Raw genomic sequence first — 24,013 nt, 5'->3', positions numbered from 1 at the left:
TACCTTCACATTGAATCTTTCTGCACTAACGTCAGAGTCAATGTTTCATTTCTTATTTATTTCAGAACAAGGCCAAAAACAACAGTGCATGTGTCCAAATACTGAGCTTGCAACATCTTACTGAAGTTTCTGTGCAGCTTTAAAGTTGAGGCCCAGTGTTGCTGTGAGAGAATAACGCTCAGTGACAGTTTGAAAAGCTGTGTGCTTCATAGCTGTGAATGTGCTGAAAGTTTTATAAATAAATAGGATTTAATGCAACGATCGGAGGAGTTTACTATCACTGATACAAGTGCACCACACATTTTGTCCCTGTTCACACCCTCTTCACAGATCTGAGATGAATGTAAACAAAGCTGTACTGATTCACCACTATAGTCATCACACTCATCCATCCTCACAGATCTATGAGAGGAAATGAGCGGTGATGGGAGGAGGGAGAAACTTTCTGAACTGAAATGCAGCCAAGGAAACTAAGGCAGCTTGTGCTGAAAGTCTTTCCCTTCCCCGCCTGCTCCCCTCACAGATGGGTGATCGCAGTTACTTAGCTGGAACTTGCCAAATGTCTTCATACCAGGAAACAGTTGATTTAGAAAGAAGAAAAAGTTAAAGGGTAAACTTGTTTGTATATGTGACAGCTCTTTGGTGATGAACTGAGAGTACCAGTGCCTGTAATGTTGTCTATAGAAGGCTTCAACATCCTACAGAAGGGGAAAAAAACTGTATCTCCATCCATAAATAACTCTACACGCATGATTTCAGCATGCCTGTGGTCGAGTGTTTCTGTTTGCATGGAGGGATGTTTCTTGGTGACTCACCAGGCCTTGACAATGGTCACAAAGTCTGTTTTGGTCTGAGCCACTGCTGCTTCCGTGAATGTCTGGAAGGTAATTTTTCCGCTTCAGAAACAATGTGAGGGCTGCCTGTGTTTCAGTCAAACAGTAGCAAAATCCTGCCTACTTTGTGCACAACATACACAGCCATAATTAGTCTCACAAGTTAGCTATTTAGGACAAGTATGATTGCAAATCAGGGCACTATACAGACAGTCAGACAGTATGGCTTGCATCTGGTTTATCTGAATTCAGTCACAATGAAAACATCTCAGAATCCAATAACAGCCCATGACTTCACTGGATCGACTAACCGTCCAGCTATTTAAATTTCCTGCCTAAGAGTCAAATGTTATAATCAGTGTTAGGCTATGAAAACACTGTGAAATGATGTACCCTCCCAGGTTTTGCTGAAGTCAAAATCTCTTTATAAGTGAAGGGAAAAAGATCACATTATTGCTGAAATACCTTTGGACAACCATGCCAATTATTTTTGGGAATCCCCCCCCAGATTTATGAGGCTGCATGCCAGGCTTATACAGTCACCGAGGCCTTGGAGAATCCCTTCTGATGTACAGCTCTGGGCATCTTGCCCAACAGAGGCTGAATATTTGTGTGCTTGATCCCACTTTATTTAGATAATAAATGAGCTGAAACTCAGGGCTAAAGTTTATTGTAGGACTGGATTTAGAAATAAGGGCATGTTTGGGTTTGGTTTGGACTTACCTAGTCTGTAAAGATGCAACAAAGACGCGGTGACACTTGGCTAAATATTTACTTTTGCCACTTGATTGCTGAATATCAACACTGGTATATGCAAATCAAGTCTTACCATATAATGTACATTAAACCTGAACTTCAAGCCTGTAATTTCCAGCTAGGGTTGGCTGCACAAGAGCTTTCAGTGGTTGTTATTGGGTAGACGGTCGATGGAGAGTGACTCAGTGAATCCATATCTTCAGAGAATCCCTGCTTCGGGAACACTGCCACGGCATTATTACTCTGTCCGCCCAAAGAGTAACTCAAGACGATAAATTTTAAATGATATACTGTATATTCCATTAGCTACATTTTATCACTTTGGACACAATACAGCATACATCATCTTATCCAGCCAGGACACAGTTGACATTGGAAATAACACATCTGCTCTTGCCGGTGACTCCCTTGAATATAAAACGCCCCCTGTGGAATGTGGTCAAAGTTACCTTCTTCAAAATCACAGCAAGAGAAACTGCAGCACGGATGGCACTGACCAACTCATAACTCCATCAACCTCATAACAACAAACAATTTTGGTGCACATTTCAACTCACACTGACTTCACAATGCTAGAGAAGCTTGCCAAAGATGAGATTTTACTTCATAACAAAATGTTCAAGCCAAATGAAATTGAAATATGAGCTATTTCAAACTGCATTAATATTAGTCAGACATCATGTAGCCTTTTAAGGGACCAGGGGAATGTGACCCTAATATTTAAATAAAATCTCATTTGGTATACAGTTCATCAGATAATACAGAAAATCTTGATATGATACTGCTGATACTGATCCCGAGGTGAAGTCAGTGTGTGTTTTCTGTTTCCCCGTGCCTTTGATACATTTCCCATGTGATGCACTCCACTGTATTTAATGTCCTTTCCTCTTTAATTTTCCCTTGTTACAATGTCTCTATCTTATAAAATTTATCCTTATCTCTTGTCAGTTTTTGTATATGTAAGTGAATTTTGCCATTGTGTATGGAACGTGCTATATAAATAAACCTGCCTCGCCTTGATATGAGGAAAACACATTCATAACATAGAAACTTCCTTAACTCATAAATTCCAGGTGGCAATAAAATGTACTTTAGTAGGGGACAGTGTGTGTGTGTGTATGTGTGTAGTGCAGTGTCCAGATTAGTGTTTTGTGTTGACTCCTCACTGACCCTTAGAAAAGTAGCAGGGGCCAATTTGAACTTATGTGTGACTTATAACTAGAATTTATTTCATCCCCAAATGAACCGTCATTTCAGCTCTCAGTGAAGATGGCCACATGTGATCGAAACAGATTGCCAGAGCTCTTAGATTTGTCTGGTAGCATTTGTGCGGTGTTGACTGAGTTCTGGTCCATGGGTGTGTTTAGTTTGTCTGGGCAGGCAGGACTTGTTAGCTCAGGGTGGAGTCCCCTCCTCATGCCCATTCTGTGGCTGTGACTTCACTGAGCATACACAAGGGCATTTTCTCTTTGTGGTCCATAAATACAATCGGCTTGTTTTCCTGGTCAAATCAGGAAATCTCTGCAGAAATTTCTCTGAGGAAGTTCACTCTAGTGCATATTCCAGTTAATTTTTTTTGTAATGTATGAAATTACCTCTGTTATAAAAGGGGGATATGGACAAAATCATGATATCTTTTGCTGAATACCTCAGTAATGATATTTTGATGACTGTAGGTGTTTTCATAAGATATTTACACACAGGGCATTTTTAATAGATAGTCACTGGTGCATCTAATCACCAAGCAGGTAGGAAACAAATAATAGAACAACTACTAGTCTAAAACCAGTCTAAAAAACTGACTCTTTAAAAGTAGGACAAGACAATTCTTATGCCGTATGATGATATTACAACATCCAAAATCCCAAGATGTCTCATATCAAAATAGTCATTCCATGACTACAGATAGGGATCTGTTTCTGTATTTAATGTGTCTTTGCTTTTTTTTCTTGTCAGATTCCTTGGCTCAACCAAAATCCCTTTGAGAGACCTTGCCACAGGTCAAGTGAGATCACTGCCGTCCAAAAATGTCCCTTTGGTCAATGAAAGTGGTCAAAATATTGGAGTGAGTTTCTTCTCCTTTGCCAGTATAATTTTCCACAACAGCACTACTGTAGATAAATGCCAAGGGGATAAACACAATACATTAAAATGATAGACCAGCCAATCATTTTTCTTACAGGCTACAATCGACCTGGTGATTGGTTATGATCCTCCACCAAATGCCATCATGAACCCAAATGACCCCCAAGGAGGAGATGCTTCAGCGGATGCAGGTATGATTTTCCCATCTTTAGCAGTAAATCAATGAAAAATATTTATACAATAAAAACAAACTGACACTGTTTGGTGCTATGAGTGAAGTATTTCACCTCCAACAATTTGGTCCTGTTCATTAGCTGGTGGTGGCGAGGAGGGTGATGAGAATGTGATGGACGGGGGGCAAAGTGGCCCCGCAGGAGGCTCGTCCTCCCCGGGCCAGTCTGTCAACCTCAACCAGCGGCTGGCCAGGAGGGCACGGACCCGCCACCCACTAGCCAACAAACCTCAGGACTTCCAGGTGACTCCTTTAATCACGTGCTGCTGCTTCTATCCCCTAAAAAATTTTGTGTTTGTGCCCTCGGTATTATTTTGCCACTGCACAAACTAATTTATCATGAGGAAAATGTTATGTGGAGACTGCCAGCTTCTTAATAGAATCAGCAAAAGCTTGTGGTTTGAGATGGAAAGATCGCAAATAAACTCTATTCATTATAAACCAAAATTGTATTATATGATTACTCTGTATTATCTTTTTATTTTTTGTAATTCAGTGAAACTTTTCCTATCACTGCCTTTTCAAAACATAAAAATTAAATGATCATATCTATATTTTTTGCTCTCTGGTGTTAAATCAATGCAAACAACTGTCAGGGGAAAGACACTGTTAACAGAAAAAAATGTTTGCCATACAAGTTGAAGTTAGTTAAATGCCGTCTCTCTAATTCTCCCTGATTGGAGAGATGTTCATCCCTTCAGACTGATAGTCTCTGTGTTTCAGATCCGGATCCGCGTCATTGAGGCACGTCAGTTGCCTGGCAACAACATCAAACCGGTGGTGAAGGTGAACGTGTGCGGGCAGACCCACAGGACAAGGATCAAGAGGGGGAACAACCCCTTCTTTGATGAGGTACTCACACTTTTCAAGGTCATAGAGGACAGAGTACAGCCTGGACTACAGACTATGCAGACTTTATTAGATTAAATTATGTTGTTTCAGATTTCATTACGTGCACCATAAGAATTTGAGTCATTTGTCTTGAAGCATCCACCTCTATTGCTCTGCTGCTCTCTATCCTCATACGAACTTGAAATAATCTTCTTTTTTCTAGATGTTCTTCTACAATGTACACATGCTACCATCTGACCTGTTTGATCAATACATCAGCATTCGAGTAAGTAGATCTGTCTTTTGTAATCCACTCCAGTGTATAAGCTGTTGCCTACACCTCTGTAAATCGATGCCCTCTTCTCTGCAGGTGTATAATTCCTATTCTCTGAGGGCGGACAGTCTTATGGGGGAATTCAAGGTACGTTCTCTCCCATCCAGTTGACAGAGTGGTATTGAAAGTGGGGAAAGTGCTCGTATCAGTGCGTCTGATCTCTTCCTGTTCTCCCTCACAGCTGGACGTTGGCTATATCTATGACGAACCTGGTAAGCTTGTTGCAGAACCACAAACTCGATTTGCATGACTTGTGTGTCATTTTCACTCGCTCAGAGGAGGCTATTGTTTTGTTTGTATGTGTGGAAGGGTCAGGGTTGTTATATTTTTGCATTTTTCATGGTTCCGCCATTTTTTATATAGTTTTCAATGTATATTTCAATTTCTGTTTAGTGTTAAATTGTTTTTGCCGTTAGTTTAGGACTTTTAGATTCAATTTTATTTTCATTTGTTTTCCAAATGTTAAGTTTCAGCATAAATTTTTATTTAGTTTCAGTTTAGTTTACTTTTAGAAGTGTGATTCAGTTCAGAGCAGGGTTCATGTGCATGAAACAGGTATTGTATAACACAAAGGATAAATCATAAATTCCTTTTAAAATTTATTTACATATTTTCAGTTAGTGTTCTGTACAATAGCAACAGACTTTTCTGGCATTTTTTCTACTCTACACATAAATAAAAAGATGAAAGCTAAAAACATTTCATCCACAATTTTGTTATTTATTTATTTTGTTATTTTAACTTTTCTCTTAATTTATTTCATTTCAATTTATTTCACTTCAAAGTTATTCTTTTAGTTTTGGTTTACAATAAGAACTAGGGAATGATAGTGTCTATATCTGTGTGTGTGTGTGTGTGTGTGTGTGTGTGTGTGTGTGTGTGTGTGTGTGTGTGTGTGTGTGTGTGTGTGTGTGTGTGTGTGTGTGTATGTTTACACCAGCTCATGCATGCGTGCACACAGGCATACAGGTGTATTGGAAGGTATCATTTGCCTATTTTTGCAAAAGCTTTATGCTCTTTGTTCAACTGCACATTCTGCCTCATTGTGTTGACTGTCTTTTTATGCACTGTGTGCGTACTGTTTGTGTGCATGTGTGTGTGTGTGTGTGTGTGTGTGTGTGTGTGTGTGTGTGTGTGTGTGTGTTCTATTACAGCCCACTGCATCATGAGGAAGTGGCTCCTGCTGAATGACCCAGATGACTCCAGCTTGGGGGCCAGGGGTTACCTCAAAGTCAGCCTCTTCCTGGTGGGGACGGGGGATGAGCCACCGGTACGACCGACCTAACTCTCAGATGACTCTTACTGGCTTTCTCCAGCTTCCTCTCATGTGGACATGCAGGCTATGTTTCTCTCTCTCTCTGTCTCCTATAGGTGGAGAAGCGGGAGCCTAATGACGACCAGGACGACATAGAGAGCAACCTGCTTCTACCAGCTGGTGTGACTCTGCGATGGATCACACTGTCACTCAAGGTGTTCAGGGCTGAGGACATTCCCCAAAGTAAGACGAACAGTTGATCAGTTATTAAATAATTAATGTTCATTTAACGTACACAAAATCATAGCTACACATACAAAAAGTAACAGTAGCAAAACAATTAAAGCGCTATGTTCCTCCATCTGTTTCAGTGGACGATGCATTTGTCCAGTCAGTGAAAGAACTTTTTGGAAAAGATGCAAACAAGAAGAACCTGGTGGATCCCTTCTTAGAAGCTCGCTTTGCTGGCAAAAAGGTTCCTAAACTATCCTGCTTTGACAACAGGGACTGAATGCTATATTATTTCACATTTACACAGTGAAGCTGACATGTGACTTTGTTGTCTCTGCAGCTGTGCACACAGGTCATTGAGAAGAACGCTAACCCTGAGTGGAACCAACTCCTGAACCTTCAAGTCAAGGTAAAAGTCCTAAGGACAGATAACAATATTGTGTGTCAGCACCAACAAATACATTTTAAGTGTAGGAGAGTAACCCTTGTTTTTTTTTTTTTTTTTTTTTTTTTTAAATCTTCTGCTGTAGTTCCCCTCCATGTGTGAGCGCATCAAACTGACAATCTTTGATTGGTAAGTTAATCAACAGACCCATTTAAAGGGATAGTTCACTTGTTTTGAAAATGCTTGTGTAATTTTACTTACCCCCTAACTGGTATAGGTTGATGGCCCCAATGTTAACTGAGAGCTTCTTGAAAATTTTTAGATATCCCGCCACTAAGCTTTCTTTGATAATAAACATATTCCCGTTCAAACAAGGTTTAACCGCAGTCTTACAACTTTCTGTGATAGTCTAATGGCCAGGGATGCACTAATGCTACCTTTTCAATGCCAATACCGAGAACAGAACTTTTAAATGTCAGCCAATGCCAAGTACCAATCTGGTTCATCACTAGCAGTTTAGATCATTAGTTTGAGGAGAACAAAAATCCTTATTTTTCCTCCAATTTGAGACATACTATAGTTTCTGTGCATCATACATGGAGAAAATAAAGAGTTTTTTTTGTTGAGTGATTTTGTTATCAGATATTAGTTTCTCGTACCAATACCCTGTTTTAGCCCGGTGTCAGGATCATAACCACTATTGGTATTGATGCATGCCTACAAATGGCCAAGATGCAATGTTATTCAGTTCTCTGCAAATACAGGAAAAAGTATTTGGAATTTGGAAACTGTACCACAATATCTCTGCAGTGTGGTCAGCTGAGCATTTGTTTGTGTGTGTGTGTAGGTGTGCATATGTGTGTGTGTGTGTGTGTGTGTTTTTCCCATGTCCCACTACCAGCCACATGAGAATATTATCATAGCCTGTGACTCAGGCTGTGCTGGCCTCTCCCTTCCCCTTCATAGCACGTTCTTGGATCCTGTTGGCACCGACTTACCCTGAACTACTTGTGGTATTGTGTGCATTTGTGAGTGAGCTAACAATCAAATAACTCTCATCCAGGAAGGCAAGAGGGAAATAAGTACCAGGGAAAGGTTAGAAAAGCTACGTGTCCCTCTGAAGGTGTTGAAAACATTCACATCCTGGAGCCACAATGGTGAAACCAAAAATTTAGACATGAACTGCAAGAAAATGAACAGTCAACATGCGCTTGAGCTCGTGAAAACATAGTTAAACTGAAAACCTACACATAATGGTATTTGCATGATTTGATTTTTAACCGTTAAGAATATGAGTGTGGTGCTATCTCAGTGTGTGTGTTAAGTCTGATGTTTGCATGTGTAATTGCAGGGATCGTTTGACCAGAAATGATGCGATTGGCACCACATACCTGAACCTGGCCAAGATAGCTTCCTCTGGTGGAGAGGTAGAAGGTACGCATACAAAAATGACAGAAATGCAATTACTTGAAATAAAGTTTTTGCGTTGTGCATTTTAAGTACAAAATGTGGGAATAACTTTACAGTTTAATTTGGCCTGAAATCAAATGCCAAGTAATGCTGCATAACTAAAAACTGTATTTAGTCAAAACTCAGAAATGACTTTGTATGGAAAAAAATAGATGTTACAGTTGAAAACAGTTGTTTCTTTTGACTGCCTATTTCGGTTGACTTTCTAAATGGTACTTGCATTGTCCTTTTTCTCTTGGAATAGAGGAACATGCGGGAAATGGGGATATACCGTCATATGAAGGTTCACCTGTACTCTTTTTTGCTGTGTATGCATGTGATGTGATGCACTAAGCATGATGTGTGTGCCAAAAAACTTAACACCTCGTGTGTATGTTGCTGATAAAGCCGCGAGCTGCTCTGTTTTGACGTCAGTATTAACCGTAGCTTTTAGATATGTCGAGTGTGATGCTGTAGTGTCCGCCCTCTCGCTTTCCCGTCTTCTGAGTGTTCAGTGTTTTTACGCCTCAGCCCGCCCGTCACCTCTTCATCATACAGCAGCATTAACCTGCTATTAAACTTCCTCGCTTTACTCAGCTTAGTTTTAGTCTGTCCATCCAGAGGTTAAATCTGTTTCCGTTTCCCTCGCCAGCTAACACAGGAGAGTCTGAGGTGGGCTTCCTGCCTGCCTTTGGACCCTGTTACGTCAACTTGTACGGCAGCCCCAGAGAGTTCACCGGCCTGCCAGACCCCTATGAGGATCTCAATTATGGCAAGGTATTGGAGTTGAAACTTTATGATCTCTAGAGTTAAAATAAAGTCCTCTGGGTTTTAACAAAGCATCATGCATTTCCAATAATGAACCCATCGATGGGATCAGCAGAGTTGGGGAGGAGGTCAAACCAATTCCTTCCCTCTTGCTGATTCTTCCCTTCTAGTTCATGTCTAGATTTAATGATTTTTCAGCATTTCGCAGCAAGACTAACCTATTGATCAATGTGTTTTCTTCTTTGCACAGGGGGAGGGAGTTGCATACAGAGGCAGGGTCCTTGTTGAGCTGTCCACTAAAGTAGAAGGCAAAGCAGACAAGACAGTAGACAGCATCTCCAGTGATGACATCCTGGTGGCCCAGGTATGGTGATTTGTGTCTGATGAGAGTGGTGAAGTTCAAAGTCCACGCTGTTACCCAAGCACAAGATTTTCATGTTAAGAATGGAATAACGATTTATTAAAGTTCAAGTGTCGCGCAACGTAGTCTCAACAGAGCTTTCAGAGATTAAAAAACAAACAAACTCAGCTAAAATAGAGATAAACACATTGAAGGAATAGACAAGAAGGCTCAAAGTGCATACAACACAGTCTCAGTTGAATTAGTAAAGGTTAAAATAGGAGACATTCAGCTAAAGATTAACACATGGACAAAATAGACACAAAGGTAGAACCTGTGTGGTTTCAATAAGCATCCTAAAGGCTAAAAAGAAAGCAGTTCAGTTCACATAAAAATTGATACACTAAGGGAACGGACAAGGGTCTTGAATCTTTACTTGAAATGCTCCCTGAGTTTGGCAAGCTGCAGCAACATGTAATAGCTTTGAAGGAGAAGGACATGCCACTGGCAACTACTGAACTTTCCATTGAGTGGCAAGAAAAAGAATGATGCGTGGTAGCACAAGGATTGTGTAACTTCTTTGGCTCTGACACATAAAGGTGAAGTCAGCCCTGATGAAGTGCGGTTAGAGGTTGTGCCTAAACTTGCCTGCTGCACTGTGTTTGAAGTTTATAGAGAAGTGAATGGGGACGTGGTGTAACTTGAGAAGAACTGGGACACTGTAGACACAAAAGAAAGAGAAGTGAAGTGAATCCGTGAGAAAAGGGGCTTCCAAATGGCCAAACATGTAAAATAACAGACGGGAAACCACCTGAATTCCAAAGTATTTTTAATTGGTCAAAAAGTGCATAAAATGTGTGCATATAGAGGTAAAGAAGACAAAAAGTTGGCTATATGCAGGCTACACAAGCAGCACATTTCCAGTGAAAGCTCTTCATCAAGTAACATCCTGAGCTTTCATCATGAATTTTAGGACAGTCTTATTTATGGAGTAAGATTAAACTGCTTGTTAAAAGACTGGCCTCCTCTTCATCTCTCATTCTGTCCTCCTTGACTTGTTCTCTCTTCCTCCATCCATTTCCTTTTCTACATCAGAAGTACCAGAGGAGGAGGAAGTATTGCCTGTGTGCCGTCTTCCACAGTGCCAGCATGATACAGGAGCCTGGTGAGCCAATCCAGTTTGAGGTCAGCATCGGTAACTATGGCAACAAACTGGACACCACCTGCAAGCCATTGGCCTCCACCACCCAGTACAGCTGTGCTGTGTTTGATGGTGAGTCATACAACTACAGTCTCACCAGGGAAACCTTTTTTAGGTTTATTATTTTCCTTTATTTTGCAAGGAAGATTATTACAGCAACTGGAAAAAAGATAAGATGTGTTGGAGAAACAATCTAGTCAAACAACTAATCCAAGGTAGTGCTCCAAAGTCACTTTGGCATGCAACTAATGAAAACAAGATTGGTAATGTTTGTTCTGTTCTGTTCTGAATCATATGCATGTACATGCTGCGTCATGGCCAAGAGAGTTACATAAGATGTAAAATTATATTTCAGGCACTTCCTGACTCTTTAATCCAACACATTTTTTCATCTGAGTGCAAATCAAAACATGCAATTTAACACTCATTTGACATGCTCAGAACCATGACTGCATGAAGTTTTTGCACCGGTGGGAATTCATCCTCTAACTGTGGCAGTGTTACATTAGTTGCTTGAGAGAAACACAGGATTTGATAGTTTCTACCACTCTCACACTGTATAACCCAAGCGTAGACATCACCTGTTCAGAATAACAGATTTGGCTATTTAATTTGTTTATAATTTGACTAGGTAACCACTACTACTACCTGCCCTGGGCTGATACCAAGCCAGTGGTTGTAGTCACCTCGTTCTGGGAAGACATCAGCCATCGCCTGGACGCTGTAAACATCATCCTCTACATCACTCATCGCCTGGTGAGATAGCACTTTTTTTTCTGAGAGTGGATCATTGTCTTGCATCTAATGTATGAAGTAATTTTAGACATTAAGTCATAGGTATTCTGTTTGAGACATGTATTTGTACTAGTATGAGAGCCAGGTTTAAGTTTGTGACTGATGGGGGGCTTCATATATCCGGATTAAATACTCACTCCTGCTCTGTTCCTTGTTGCAGCAATCTAACCTGAAAGCATTTAAAAACGCCATTTGGGCTAAAGTCAATGACAACCAGCTGGCAGAGGTGTGGATAAAGCTGCTCAGTCAACTCATTGAAGACCTAGAAAGGTAAGAGGTTAAGAGTGGAAAATGGGTAAAATGATAATAGCATGGAAGATACAACTAAGATTGAACAGGTACTATAGCAAACATCTGTGCCTGATAATAGTATTGTGCAAAGATTTTTGAAATTGTTTCCCATGTGATAAACTGAAAAAAAGGGTCTGATTTTTTCAGCAAAAAAATACTTTAAAGTGCTATAATTAGTGATTGATTCCACCTCTGCTGGTCCACAACACCCAAGTCCAGTTTACATTATGAATGTAAACTGACCCGCACCTTGTCTCTGCTGTCGTCCAGTTTCCCAACACCAGAGCTGGACGGCCGACCCAACCTGACAGCCCTGGACATCCAGATCAAGAAACTGCGAGACAGCGCCATGGCAACCATCATGGAAGGAGCCCGACGCATGAGAGAGGAGGCCACAGAGATCAGAGACACTCTAGCAGACATTGAAGACTGGCTGGACAAACTGAAGCTTCTGGCTGAGGAGGTAAAAGCACAGCAAACACATTTTCCAGCACTAACAAGTGATGGTTTTCAGTGACATTCATTTCAAGTTGACAAGTTTTGAGGGATGCTGGTTGGAAAGGCTATGAGGTAGCAATGAATTGTAATATTTCACTGTGTTATACTGCACTTTGGTGCTTTTTTTTGTCTTTCTGAAATGTTAAAAAAAAAAAAAACTGAATTACCTATACATTATTTGTTCTAAAATCCATGTATCAATGCAATGTAATTAATAACTGAATCCATAATTGACCGTGTTTTTTTCCAATGTCCAGCCTCAGAACAGCATGCCAGACGTCATCATCTGGATGCTAAGAGGTGAGAAGAGGGTGGCGTACAGCCGCATCCCGGCTCACCAGGTCCTGTTCTCCACATACAGCGAGGAGGCCTGTGGACAGCACTGCGGCCGGACACAGACCATCTTCATGCAGGTATACATCTGTACTCAAATCACAACAGCTACTGGAAAAAATGAAAATTGATGGAGATTAGTTTCTTGTCCCAACTAGTTATTTTGCTGTTAGCTCCCGAGTGAGGAGCTCTGTCCTAATGTTTGTGTGATTTTATGTTCCCTCTCAGTACCCCATGGACAAGAGCAAGGGCTTGAAGGTGCCGGTGCAGATTAGAGTCAACATGTGGCTTGGCCTGTCTGCACATGAGAAGAAGTTCAACTCCTTTTCTGAGGGAACGTTCAGTGTCTTTGCTGAGCTGGTATGTTGTCCTTTAAAGAAAAAAGAAAGTCCATTTTTTTGTCTTGTACTCAAAGAATGAATTATCCATTTTACTCCTGCTCAAAGTACTGCAGTTTTTTTATATATATAGGAAATACATCAATAGTTTTTACTCCAGTTTTTAACATTGGAATGCCTTTTTCCATTATTGTATTGCTATTTTTACTTAAGCAAAGAATGAGTGTGTTTTCCACCACTGCTATTTAGACATTTATTCAGAGTCAGCAATTCAGAAAGCACAAAAAACAATGATATATTTTTTTTTTTTTTACATCATAGTATGAGAACCAGGCCCAGATGTTTGGGAAGTGGGGGACCACCGGACTGGTGGGCCGCCACAAATACTCAGATGTGACGGGCAAGCTGAAGCTGAAACAGGAATACTTCATGCCACCCAGAGGATGGGAGTGGGAGGGTGACTGGTTCATTGACCCAGAGAGGGGGTGAGTAAGACTGAGGAAGACTGAACCTGGTTGCCACTGTTATTTTGTAAAATATTAAACCCTTTGACCAAGAGTAAGACCTTGCTACTTGTTGCTGCCCCTCCCCAAAATGGGAAAAGACTAGAATCCTGAACTCATGGTTTAGCTATAAAAGCATAAACAGGACAAGTTTAGTTGTAGAGGCACAACTTACCTTACCTTGCTGTGTGCACAGGACCCTGGCTTCTGATAAGGCCAAAGGGGACTTTAACTGGAGTTGCAGTAGTGGTGATTCAGGTTGAATGTGTTTTTCCCAGCTCAACACACATGATTGTGTCTGTATGAGCTTAAGCAGAGGAAGTCTCCTCTGAGCTATTTACATTCCTCTCATGCCGCTGACCGTAATTTAATGACAAAATACCAGACTGTGCCAGCGAGCTGAGATTATGTACCCGTGGAAGTCTTTTCCCACAGCACAAGATGTGACTATCAGGATCAAAATTCAGGTCACTTAATCAGTCATCAGACACTTAACCCCTATAGACTGTGAACTATAAAAATGATTTGCATTACATAAGAGAATAATTCATGTATTTTTTTCTTTAGTTAACATATTTTTCCCTTTGGTTTATTGGGTATTGTGAAAGTGACAAGACAAATACTGTGAACATTTAGCATATTTATGAATTTATCTATACTGATGCACTGTTGAGGAGCAAGCACCCAAAGTTTTCACTGCCCTTTCACTCCCAAATTCAGACTCATGAGTTAGTTGACAATAATGTAGTAACTTCCACTCTTGCACAACTTATATAACTGTTACTACATTAACTCTCATACAAGGTGCTGTACAGTTGGTGAGTGAACTGCGGGATGGCCAGACTTATTATTGTCTCCATATTGCTCCACAACTTGAACAAATTAGGCTTGCCACATGCGAACAGTTTCTTTCCAGTCCACATCCTGTTACCTCAGGCATCAGCACTGTCTTCCACTCTCAACTTTCATTTGTAAGATACATCATACAGGCATTATCAATGAATTTCTAGGAGTCATTTATTTGTGCATCAAAAAGATTGTGCAGATCACTAACAGGGACATATTTCGTTTCTCATTTATGTGAATTAACCTATTATTCAATTTAGTGTCTAATCATAATAGAAGTTATCTCAAGGCGCTTTACAGGGATCCTAATTTTGGCCCATCCCATGAACCAAAATCTCCCCCATGAGCGAGCTCTTTGTGACAATGGCAAAGAAAAAAAAACCCTTGTACCAGGGAGAAAACCTCACACAGAACCCAGCTCCGGGTGGGTGACTATCTGTGTCAAGTGGCTGAAAGAGAAAAGGGGGAGAGTGAAAAAGAGAGAAAATGAGCAGAAGGAACATGGTATGATACAAGTTCCACATAGAGATGTATAGTAATGTCAATGGTAATAATAATGTAACACTATTACTACTGCTACTACTACTATTATTACTACTACTACTACTAATAATAATTAGAATAGTAGTTGTAGAAGGGGGTGTTGAACAGGATCATGGGGGCAGTAGGTGGCTTGTAATCACAGGTAAAGACTCTTAAGCTCCAGAAATGGTTGAAGAAAGTGACAGAAAAAGAGAGAGAGGAGAGAGTACAAAATTACAGGAGAGAGAAAATTCAGAGTTAGTGACATTCATTCCTGGGATATGAATGTAAGGTTGGAGAGAGGAGAGAGAGCTCAGACTCGATGAACCACAAGTAAACCTGCATTTTGAGAGTGCAGTGCTCTAGTGGGGTGGTAGGGCAATATGAGCTCATTAAGATAAGATGGTGCTTGACCATTAAGGGCTCAGTTGGTGAGGAGGAGGATTTTAAATTCGATTCTGGATTTTACAAGAACCCAATGCAGAGAAAGTAATATGGGAGTAATATGATCTCTCCTCTTTGTTCCGGTCAATACACATGCAGCTGGAGAGGCTTTGGAGACTTGTTGGGGCAGCCTGAGAGTAAGGAGCTGCAGCAATCCAGCCTAGAAGCAGCAAATGCATTGACTAGTTTCTCTGCATCTTTTTGGGACAGGAAGTGCCCTTTTTTGTAATATTACGCAGAAAAAAGGCAGTCTTTGCAGGACATATCCTGATCAAAGATCAAAGAGAACTGTTCAGTCCAAAAGGGACTGGGTAGCTAGCAGTTGACAAGACAAGTGTTTTGACTGGTTAACAGGGATACTAAATTGCAGGGTATTAAACTTATATGTAAATATTTTAACCACTAATATGGCTTATAGCAAGATTACTCTCTGCCTGTAAACACTGTCTCTGACAACATCGGCATCCCTTTTCTTCACCCACACACTACTCAAAGATCCTCCATGTTTAATAAAACATTACTAAACTGATTATCTGTCAAGTAGCTCTATCATATTTTGTATGCATGCTGACGTCAGGCCTTGTGTTTCAGTCTGTTGACGGAGGCAGATGCGGGACACACTGAATTTATGGACGAGGTGTTCCAAAATGAGACTCGCTTCCCTGGCAGAGAGTGGAAAGCTGCATCTGAGCCCTTCACCGATGTGGTGAGCGCAACACATTTGCAGACAAATGCAGTACAGTGTGGCTGTAAACACAGCAGACATAACACACACAAGCCCAGTTTCAAACCCTGGCTTTGTCTATGCATATCTTGCATTTTGTCCCCTTGTTCATCTGGATTTCCTTCACATGCTCAGATAGCTCTGTGATGGACTGGCAGCTTATCCAGGCTGTCTCTGCCCTCTGTCCAGTGTATGAATTGGAATATACTGTTTAAGAAAATGTATGAATGTATGCAGCTGACAAGGGTTGTGTTGTATAGAATGGGGAGAAGAGCCAGAGCCCGGGAGAGTTTGACTGCCCTCCAGGTTGGAGCTGGGAGGACGAGTGGACCGTGGATGACAACAGAGCTGTGGATGATCAAGGTCTGGACGTTCATGTAACTGCTCAAGCAGTGTTGCTTCAAGGCTTATCTGCTTAATTTAGCAATGTGTAGCACATGCTCAAATTTCATAATATTTCATTATACATGTCTTATTTGCTGCTTTTGATTTTCCTGGGTTTTTCTGGGTTCCTGACTCTCACTAACCTCCTTGGCGGAGCTGAGATTCATCCACTAAAAACTAAGTTTAGACACTTAAAATGTTAGCCAAAAACACACCTCCAAATATCCCTACATCAAAATCATGAAACATGGCTAATGAAGTCTCTCCTCCTGCTAATATTTGGTATTCTCAGTGTCACTGTATGTACAAATTCAGTATTTATTGTACGTACACTCAGCGTGTTTTCTTTCAAAGGTGTGGTTGCCATTACCATGTTGTGTTCTTAATAAGTGTGTGTATGCTGGGTGTGCAGCTGTGTGTATATGACTATATGTGTGTGCGTGTGTATGTCCTGCAGGCTGGGAGTATGGGGTGACCATTCCTCCAGATGACAAGCCTCGCTCCTGGGTTCCTGCAGAGAAGGTGTACCACGTTCACCGCAGGAGGAGGCTGGTCCGGCCTCGCAGGAGAGCTGCGCCCCCTGCTGGAACTGCTGTAGAGGTCAATACAAACTGTTAAAACCTGTGGCATTATTTGTGTTTTTGTCATTTATTATTTTTTGAATGCATGTTTGATGTAGGATGGAGATGCAGCATACATATTGGTTGCAGTCATGAACTGAAGATTCATTGTGGGTGCACGTTTATTTTTGGTCACAGAGGCGGGACCAAGGTGATCCAGAGGGCTGGGAGTTCTCCTCACTGATTGGTTGGAAGTTTCATAGGAAGGAGCGCTCATCGGACACGTTCCGTCGGAGGCGCTGGAGGAAGAAGATGGCACCGGAAGACCGCCTCGGAGCAGCTGCCATCTTCCAGTTGGAGGGGGCGCTGGTGAGTAAAGATTTATATTATCAGTGAGGCACCTTTATACTGTAGACAAAATTTGGTAAAAGTAAAAAAATCCAATAGAAGCAAAGCAAGAACATAAAAGCAACAGATAAAAGCAGGTGAAGAACGACTGATAAAATATCATTCCAATAAAGGAAATCTATAAAGGTGAGTTTTAAGAAGTGATTTCAAAATTATACTCATTCTGCCAAATCTTGATCACCTTTGGCTTTTAATCTATACTTTAGAGCACCCATTTGAAAGACCAACTTTACTTGGTGGTGCAACAGTTTTATGAAAGATGGATGGGATTACATTAATATCACAGGGATTATATGAAGGAATGAGACTGATCTGAGCCCCATCCAGCCAACATTTTCAAATATTTACACATGCATTAAAGCACATCTACAGTATCGAGCTCTGTTTCATTTGGTGGGGTGTGACAATGAGCCAGTTGAAAATGTTGGCTGAATTCCTATTGGTTCCCTCCGCAGGGCGTTGACACAGAGGAGAAGGAGAAAGACTCCAAGGCTGACGCCACCAAGCTGTTTGGTGCCAACACACCCACTGTGTCCTGCTCTTTTGACAGTAAGCCATACAAACACACCAGATGACACACAGTCACACGTACAGATACGTGCTGCACGCTACAGCCTACCAGTTCATCACAGATATATCAATTGGTGTATATACAATATATAATAAGCACAAAAGTACATATTGCAGTAAAAAGCATTTGACATAACTTAAAAACAGTGCTATCATTACACAGTTTGTCCACCAGACCACATTGTTTGTAATATTTTGTACAAAATCAGTACTGGCCCTAAAAATCCAGAATAGGCTGGGCTCTACTATGTAAAAATACAAATATATGCATGATCTGTGCTACACACATATCAACAACGTGTTCCTGTGATATTGTTACATCTGTCCAGTAGACATGTTCAGTGGATGTTTTTTTTTTTTTTCTCTCTAGGGTCATATATGTACCATCTCCGTGTCTACATCTATCAGGCAAGGAACCTGGTGTCCATGGACAAAGACAGCTTTTCTGGTAAGATCCTACTTTGTACTCAAATACGTCCTTCAGATGCTTTCAGATGTATTGATCACGACTGCTGATGGTTGTGGACTGTTACCATTCTGATTAGATGGTCATACTCTAGACAAGTGTAAGTGCATATAAATGTTTTCTTGCTCTGGATGGGGGGAAAAAAGCAAAACACAACTTTTGAACCACTTTTTTTTCTGTCACAGATCCATACGCACACGTGTCCTTCCTGCATGTCAGTAAGACGACAGAGAGGCTGCGAGCGACACTCAATCCAACCTGGGACCAAACTCTGATTTTCAATGATGTGGAGATTTACGGAGACCCCCAAAACCTTGCTCACCAGCCCCCTGATGTTGTACTGGAGTTCTACGACAGTGACCAAGTGGTAGGTTGGGGCAAATACACACAGAGCTACTCAGTTTTGCAAGTTCAGTTTTGAAATAATGCCTTACGGTGTCACTGTTGGATTTTCTTATTAAATGTGACTGAGTCCTGCAGGGAAAAAGCAAAGTGACATACGATAACTACTTCAGTTCTGTAACGCCATATCTCAACAAATGTGCTATTAGGGTCATTTGAATGTTCACTGCTGAATCACATTTAGCAGAGAATTTACTAAACATATATATGGGCTTCCATTAGTTTTGATGCTTCAGTGTGTTTTGATCCACTTTTCCACTTTGGATTATCTTGAGGAAACATTTCAATACTTCTTCTCTATTCTATGGAGGACTAAAAGGGACAGAATGAAATAAATAAATACATCTTTAAATAAATACTTAAAAGTGTCATTAATTAATTAAAATGGGAATTAAATAAATAAATGTGTCATTAAATAAATAAATATGTCATTAAATAAATAAATGTGTCATTAAATGTGTCATTAATTCATTAAAATACCAGTTCATTTAATGTAAAAACATATATATAATTATTTCATTATTTATTTAATTATTTCATGGACCGGTGTTGCAGTGCTTCATGAATTAATTTTATCTGTCAAAGTCACCCATCAAAGTCAGTGGGCGGATCCTAACACCTGATTGGTTACCTGGCACAGCAAGCCAAGACAGATCGACTTCAGATAATCGATTGATGCAGAGCAAGTAAACATATTCTAGAGTGAAAGTTTTTAACTGTTTTGCTTAACCCAGACGCTCAGGTTGCATAACCTACAGCCCAGAGACTTTACTAAACATCAGGTAAAGCATACTGCAAGAACTGAGGCACTCTGCTTTGATGTGGACACACTACGCCAGCACAGGATTTTACCTGCGTCTACACCGGCTGTCACCAGGGAGAGGAGGGAGCGCAAGCGGTGCAAACGTAAACAAGGCTACAGGCTACAGGCTAAAGGCTACAGGCTACAGGCTAAAGGCTACAGGCTAAAGGCTACAGGCTAAAGGCTATAGGCTAACCCCTCCAGACCAGCAGGACCGTGGCTCTTGCTCTCTAATGTTCGCTCCCTCGACAACAAGCTGGACGAGCTACGCTTGCTAAGACACCCGCAGTAGAGAGACTGCTGTGTGCTTGCTTTTGCGGAGACATGGCTCCATGGAAACATCCCATCCCTGCAGGAGTAGAGCACTGAACATTGCCAGAGACCCCTTTCCCCCGCTCCACAAATACTTTGAGCTGCTTCCATCAGGCAAACGGTGAAAAGCAAAACCGCTAGAATGAGCAACAGCTTCCTCCAGAAAGCTGTTAGACTTTTAAACTGCTGACTTTACCATCAGTCGGGGATCCTAAGTGAAAAACTCTATCTCATTTTGTGTGCACTACTGCTGTATGTGTAGCTTAATGTCAATAAAGCTTGATTTGATTTGATTTGATTTGATATTCTGACACACTTGGTGGCGCAACCTTTACTCGGTTCAAGCAAATGGGGGATTTGCAGGAGCAAATGTTACTGCAGTGCGCGATGCGTGCTAGATAGGTGCAGCCACAAAATGTCGAGAAGTTGCCCAGAACTACTCAGAGAAGCAGTAACTTTAACTGGAGAGGCTCTTAGCAGAACTCCTCCGGCTCCGGCAGACTTCCAGGCTTCAGACCTAAGCAATCGATTGGGCTAGATTCACGTTAGTCCCGCCCACTGACTTTGATGGGTGACTTTGACAGATAAAATTAATTCATGAAGCACTGCAACACCGGTCCATGAAATAATTAAATAAATAATGAAATAATTATATATATGTTTTTACATTAAATGAACTGGTATTTTAATGAATTAATGACACATTTAATGGCACATTTATTTATTTAATGACACATTTATTTATTTAATGACATATTTATTTATTTAATGACACATTTATTTATTTAATTCCCATTTTAATTAATTAATGACACTTTTAAGTATTTATTTAAAGATGTATTTATTTATTTCATTCTGTCCCATTTAGTCCTCCATACTATTCTCTCCTTCTGTCCCTAAACCCATGTCCATCTTTCCTCTATCCTCTTGTGCACAAACTATTCAGCTAAAGATATAAATACAAAGCGTTATTCTCTGCCCAGGGCAAGGATGAGCTGCTAGGCCGGACTGTTTGTGTCCCTCTGGTGAAACTGAACCCGGGCATGGACCAGATACCCAAACTGCTGTGGCACCCAATCACCCAGAAAGGCCAAAGAGCAGGAGAGGCACTGGTGGCTGCTGAACTCATCCTCAAAGACAAGGTTTGCCCCGGGAGCAGTGGATAGGAGGAGATTTTATATTACAGTAAAAAGGACAATGTGCTGCACCTGTCTTTCCAAATGCAAAAGTAATGATTAAGGAGTTTCTCAAGAGTTAGTAGAGATGTTGAATGTTGATTATGAAGCCTTTTAGCAAAATGCATAATTCACTTCTTGTTTTTTGCGACTGCACTATAATAAAGATGGACTAATGAGGATATACTTGACCGAGGCCTCCCAGTGTGCTTCATTTGTGAGGAGGTGTGGGTCTATCTGTAACTCTATGCTGCATTACGCCTTTCAAAGTCAAACTCATAAGTTATTAGAAATCATCTTAATGCATATAAGTTTGAGGAAATCCCTGAAATTATCTGTAGTGCTGCAGAAAAAATGAACATCAATTAAAGTAGCCATTTTAAAACTGGTAATTGGCAGGAAATCTACACATTTAATAAGCAGCTTGAGACCAAGAAAAGTCTGAGACCAAGTCCAGCAGTGGTTTTGAGAATGAGCTCCAGAGCTGGCGAACATGCTGACATTATTTTACAGGTTCATAGCTATAAAGGACAGAGGAATGAGCAATGAAAAGGTCCATTATTACAACAATTCTCTTTTTCTTAGAAATAGAAAGAGCATGAGAGGCACTTTTCATTGCTAAACTCATACATAAGTTCAGGTCATTGTAATTGCTGGAGTATTAGTGAAATACATGCAGTTAATTCACTTGTAAGAAAACAGGAAAGATAAATCAGCTGTTTTCAAAAGATCATTTTCCAGTTTTCAGCTGTTCATTCAGTCTATGCTCCCGTGTAAATAAGTGCAAATTGACATGAACCATTATCTGTTGTCTCTCTGTGTGTCTTCCCCCCATCCAGTCGACTGAGTCAGATCTTCCCCTGGTTCCTCCAAAGAGAGCAGAGAACCTCTACATGGTCCCGCAGGGCATACGGCCTGTGGTGCAGCTCACCGCTGTGGAGGCAAGACATACTCACGCTCATACACACTGCCTCCCTGAATTTATATGTTTCTCACGCCTCATCTGAGCTTTTTTGTGTGTGTGTGTCCAGATCTTGGCATGGGGTCTTCGGAACATGAAGCCCTTCCAGCTGGCCACGGTGTCTTCGCCCAGCCTGGTGGTGGAGTGTGGGGGGCAGAGGGTGGAGTCGGCTGTCATCAAGAACATGAAGAAGAGCCCCAACTTCCCCAGCTCTGTGCTCTTTATCAAAGTGGTATGATACGGGATGGCCCCTGGGCGTTAGTGTGTGTGTGTGTGTGTGTATGTGTGTGTGTTTGCTTAGGCAACAAAGATTTCTGAGGATTATGAATGTTTTTATTTTGGTGGCATGTCTTAATTGTCATTGCAGTGGTGTTTCTGCACTCAGAGATCACCTGTCAATCAAACAGTATGGATGGGACATTTGACATCTTCCCTCTTGGATTTTATGTTGAGTTTCTGTGTCTATTCATGGTGGCTATTGCTGTTCATGCTAACTACCCAGCTGTTCCACCCAGCTTTTCCCAGAAAACACCTACCAGACCCAGAATATTAAGCACAGCAAGCGTAACAGCTTTTTAGGAATTGGGAATTATCTGAATCACTTTTGTTATATCAGTTAGCACTAAAGACTGGCAAAACAGACATTTATTTGTATGAAAATGTCAGATTGCCAGTTAAAGAATCTCTTTTGTAGATTTTTTTTCGTCTATCTGAAAGTCATTCAAACATTTGTAATGTTTCATTTTTTCTGGCACTCTCTCAATCCCGTGTGTGTCCCCCAGCTCCTTCCCAAAGACGAGATGTACACGCCACCCATTGTCCTGAAGGTGATCGACCACCGCCCGTTCGGCAGGAAGCCCGTTGTGGGTCAGTGCACCATCACTTCCCTGGAGCAGTTCAGATGCGACCCATATGTCATCACCGCAGAGGGAGCCATGGCTTCCAAAAGTAAGAAAGTATTCTCACCTCAAAAACACAAGCTAAAATCCACACACAAAGGTCTTGTCCTCATATTATCTTCCACCATTGACAGTGGCTCTGATGATGGCTTCTCCATCAAAGCACATCTCAATCGACATGGGGGAGAAAACACCGCTCCTGGAAGCTCAGGTAAAGTCTTTCACTAATTCCTAATGCAAATCAGAACTCATGCCTGTATTTGTAGAGGACGTCTAATAAATTAAATTGTGTTGCACTAAGAAGAGCATAATTTGACTCTCTGGTCAAATTTGACACTGTGTCACTCTGGCTTGCAGTTTATGCACACTATGTCAGCTGCTGTCAACAAAATGGCCTCCCCTACCTCCCACTTTGTATGTATGATTACTTGTTATAGCTTTCTAATTCGCTAATTCGACTGGGCGCCAATGACACTGGAGGGCTGACTAATGACTCCACTAATGAAAACATCAACAAAGGATTGCTTAATTCACAGCACTATGACAACTCCACAGCAGCTTGAAAACAGCTCCACAACTCCATTAATTCACCTGTGACTGTCACTGTGATTGTACTTAATTTACTTAACACTGGTGTTTCACAGAATTGTTGTCAATCATGAAATTGCAACTGGGACCTATAATTCACCAGATTTCGTTTCATTGTCTTTGTAGTAATTGTTTTTAATGATTTAATGATTATTTGTATGTGCTTTCGCATTTTTGCTGTTGCTCCATGTTTCTGGTGTTTACTTGTGACTTTTTATCTGTTTTGTGTCACAACACGTCGTCCTCCTCCAAAGCTGGCAGAGAAGGTGAGACTTAACAATACAAAGTCTGAAATATAAATTAAATGATTATATACCAAAGGCAATGATTGATGTATGAAGATGAACATTATACAATTCAATCAACAGGAGAAAGAGACGGTGGACTGGTGGAGTAAATTCTACGCTTCCATCGGAGATCAGGAGAAATGTGGGCCTTACCTCAAGAAAGGATATGACACCCTGACAGTAAATTGGCTCTTTTTCTGTCTTA

At 41.0% G+C, this 24,013-nt stretch overlaps 1 protein-coding gene and 1 long non-coding RNA gene across 3 annotated transcripts in view; one reads left to right on the top strand and one right to left on the bottom strand.

The window, feature by feature from the left end:
- The window catches only part of LOC115377707 (myoferlin-like), a 34,447-nt gene that overhangs the window by 4,987 nt on the left and 5,447 nt on the right, over positions 1 to 24,013 (top strand). Inside the window, exons 4-40 of one of the 2 annotated variants that reach the window (XM_030077650.1) lie at positions 3,546 to 3,654; positions 3,772 to 3,865; positions 3,989 to 4,149; positions 4,630 to 4,758; positions 4,961 to 5,023; positions 5,108 to 5,158; positions 5,253 to 5,283; positions 6,226 to 6,341; positions 6,443 to 6,569; positions 6,698 to 6,801; positions 6,898 to 6,966; positions 7,088 to 7,131; positions 8,294 to 8,376; positions 8,657 to 8,695; positions 9,044 to 9,168; positions 9,410 to 9,523; positions 10,595 to 10,772; positions 11,332 to 11,456; positions 11,656 to 11,765; positions 12,057 to 12,249; positions 12,542 to 12,697; positions 12,846 to 12,977; positions 13,277 to 13,440; positions 15,862 to 15,976; positions 16,255 to 16,357; positions 16,836 to 16,978; positions 17,137 to 17,307; positions 17,802 to 17,895; positions 18,287 to 18,364; positions 18,568 to 18,749; positions 20,882 to 21,040; positions 21,913 to 22,014; positions 22,105 to 22,266; positions 22,817 to 22,982; positions 23,068 to 23,144; positions 23,776 to 23,787; positions 23,890 to 23,988. In XM_030077650.1, the coding sequence (XP_029933510.1) occupies positions 3,546 to 3,654; positions 3,772 to 3,865; positions 3,989 to 4,149; positions 4,630 to 4,758; positions 4,961 to 5,023; positions 5,108 to 5,158; positions 5,253 to 5,283; positions 6,226 to 6,341; positions 6,443 to 6,569; positions 6,698 to 6,801; positions 6,898 to 6,966; positions 7,088 to 7,131; positions 8,294 to 8,376; positions 8,657 to 8,695; positions 9,044 to 9,168; positions 9,410 to 9,523; positions 10,595 to 10,772; positions 11,332 to 11,456; positions 11,656 to 11,765; positions 12,057 to 12,249; positions 12,542 to 12,697; positions 12,846 to 12,977; positions 13,277 to 13,440; positions 15,862 to 15,976; positions 16,255 to 16,357; positions 16,836 to 16,978; positions 17,137 to 17,307; positions 17,802 to 17,895; positions 18,287 to 18,364; positions 18,568 to 18,749; positions 20,882 to 21,040; positions 21,913 to 22,014; positions 22,105 to 22,266; positions 22,817 to 22,982; positions 23,068 to 23,144; positions 23,776 to 23,787; positions 23,890 to 23,988 (4,180 nt within the window). The remainder of the gene's footprint in view (positions 1 to 3,545; positions 3,655 to 3,771; positions 3,866 to 3,988; positions 4,150 to 4,629; positions 4,759 to 4,960; positions 5,024 to 5,107; positions 5,159 to 5,252; positions 5,284 to 6,225; positions 6,342 to 6,442; positions 6,570 to 6,697; positions 6,802 to 6,897; positions 6,967 to 7,087; positions 7,132 to 8,293; positions 8,377 to 8,656; positions 8,696 to 9,043; positions 9,169 to 9,409; positions 9,524 to 10,594; positions 10,773 to 11,331; positions 11,457 to 11,655; positions 11,766 to 12,056; positions 12,250 to 12,541; positions 12,698 to 12,845; positions 12,978 to 13,276; positions 13,441 to 15,861; positions 15,977 to 16,254; positions 16,358 to 16,835; positions 16,979 to 17,136; positions 17,308 to 17,801; positions 17,896 to 18,286; positions 18,365 to 18,567; positions 18,750 to 20,881; positions 21,041 to 21,912; positions 22,015 to 22,104; positions 22,267 to 22,816; positions 22,983 to 23,067; positions 23,145 to 23,775; positions 23,788 to 23,889; positions 23,989 to 24,013) is intronic. The other variant, XM_030077651.1, reaches the window with a different exon arrangement.
- On the bottom strand, positions 753 to 23,957 carry LOC115377711 (uncharacterized). Its single transcript, XR_003930065.1, has 3 exons — positions 23,888 to 23,957; positions 6,829 to 6,833; positions 753 to 764 (listed from the first exon to the last, which is right to left on the bottom strand). It is a non-coding gene; the product is annotated as an uncharacterized LOC115377711 (long non-coding RNA).

This window comes from Myripristis murdjan, chromosome 19 (assembly GCF_902150065.1).
Source record: "Myripristis murdjan chromosome 19, fMyrMur1.1, whole genome shotgun sequence".
Classification (NCBI taxonomy): domain Eukaryota; kingdom Metazoa; phylum Chordata; class Actinopteri; order Holocentriformes; family Holocentridae; genus Myripristis; species Myripristis murdjan.
The sequence above is the reverse complement of the archived record's forward strand: the minus strand, read 5'-3'. Positions and strand labels throughout refer to the sequence as shown.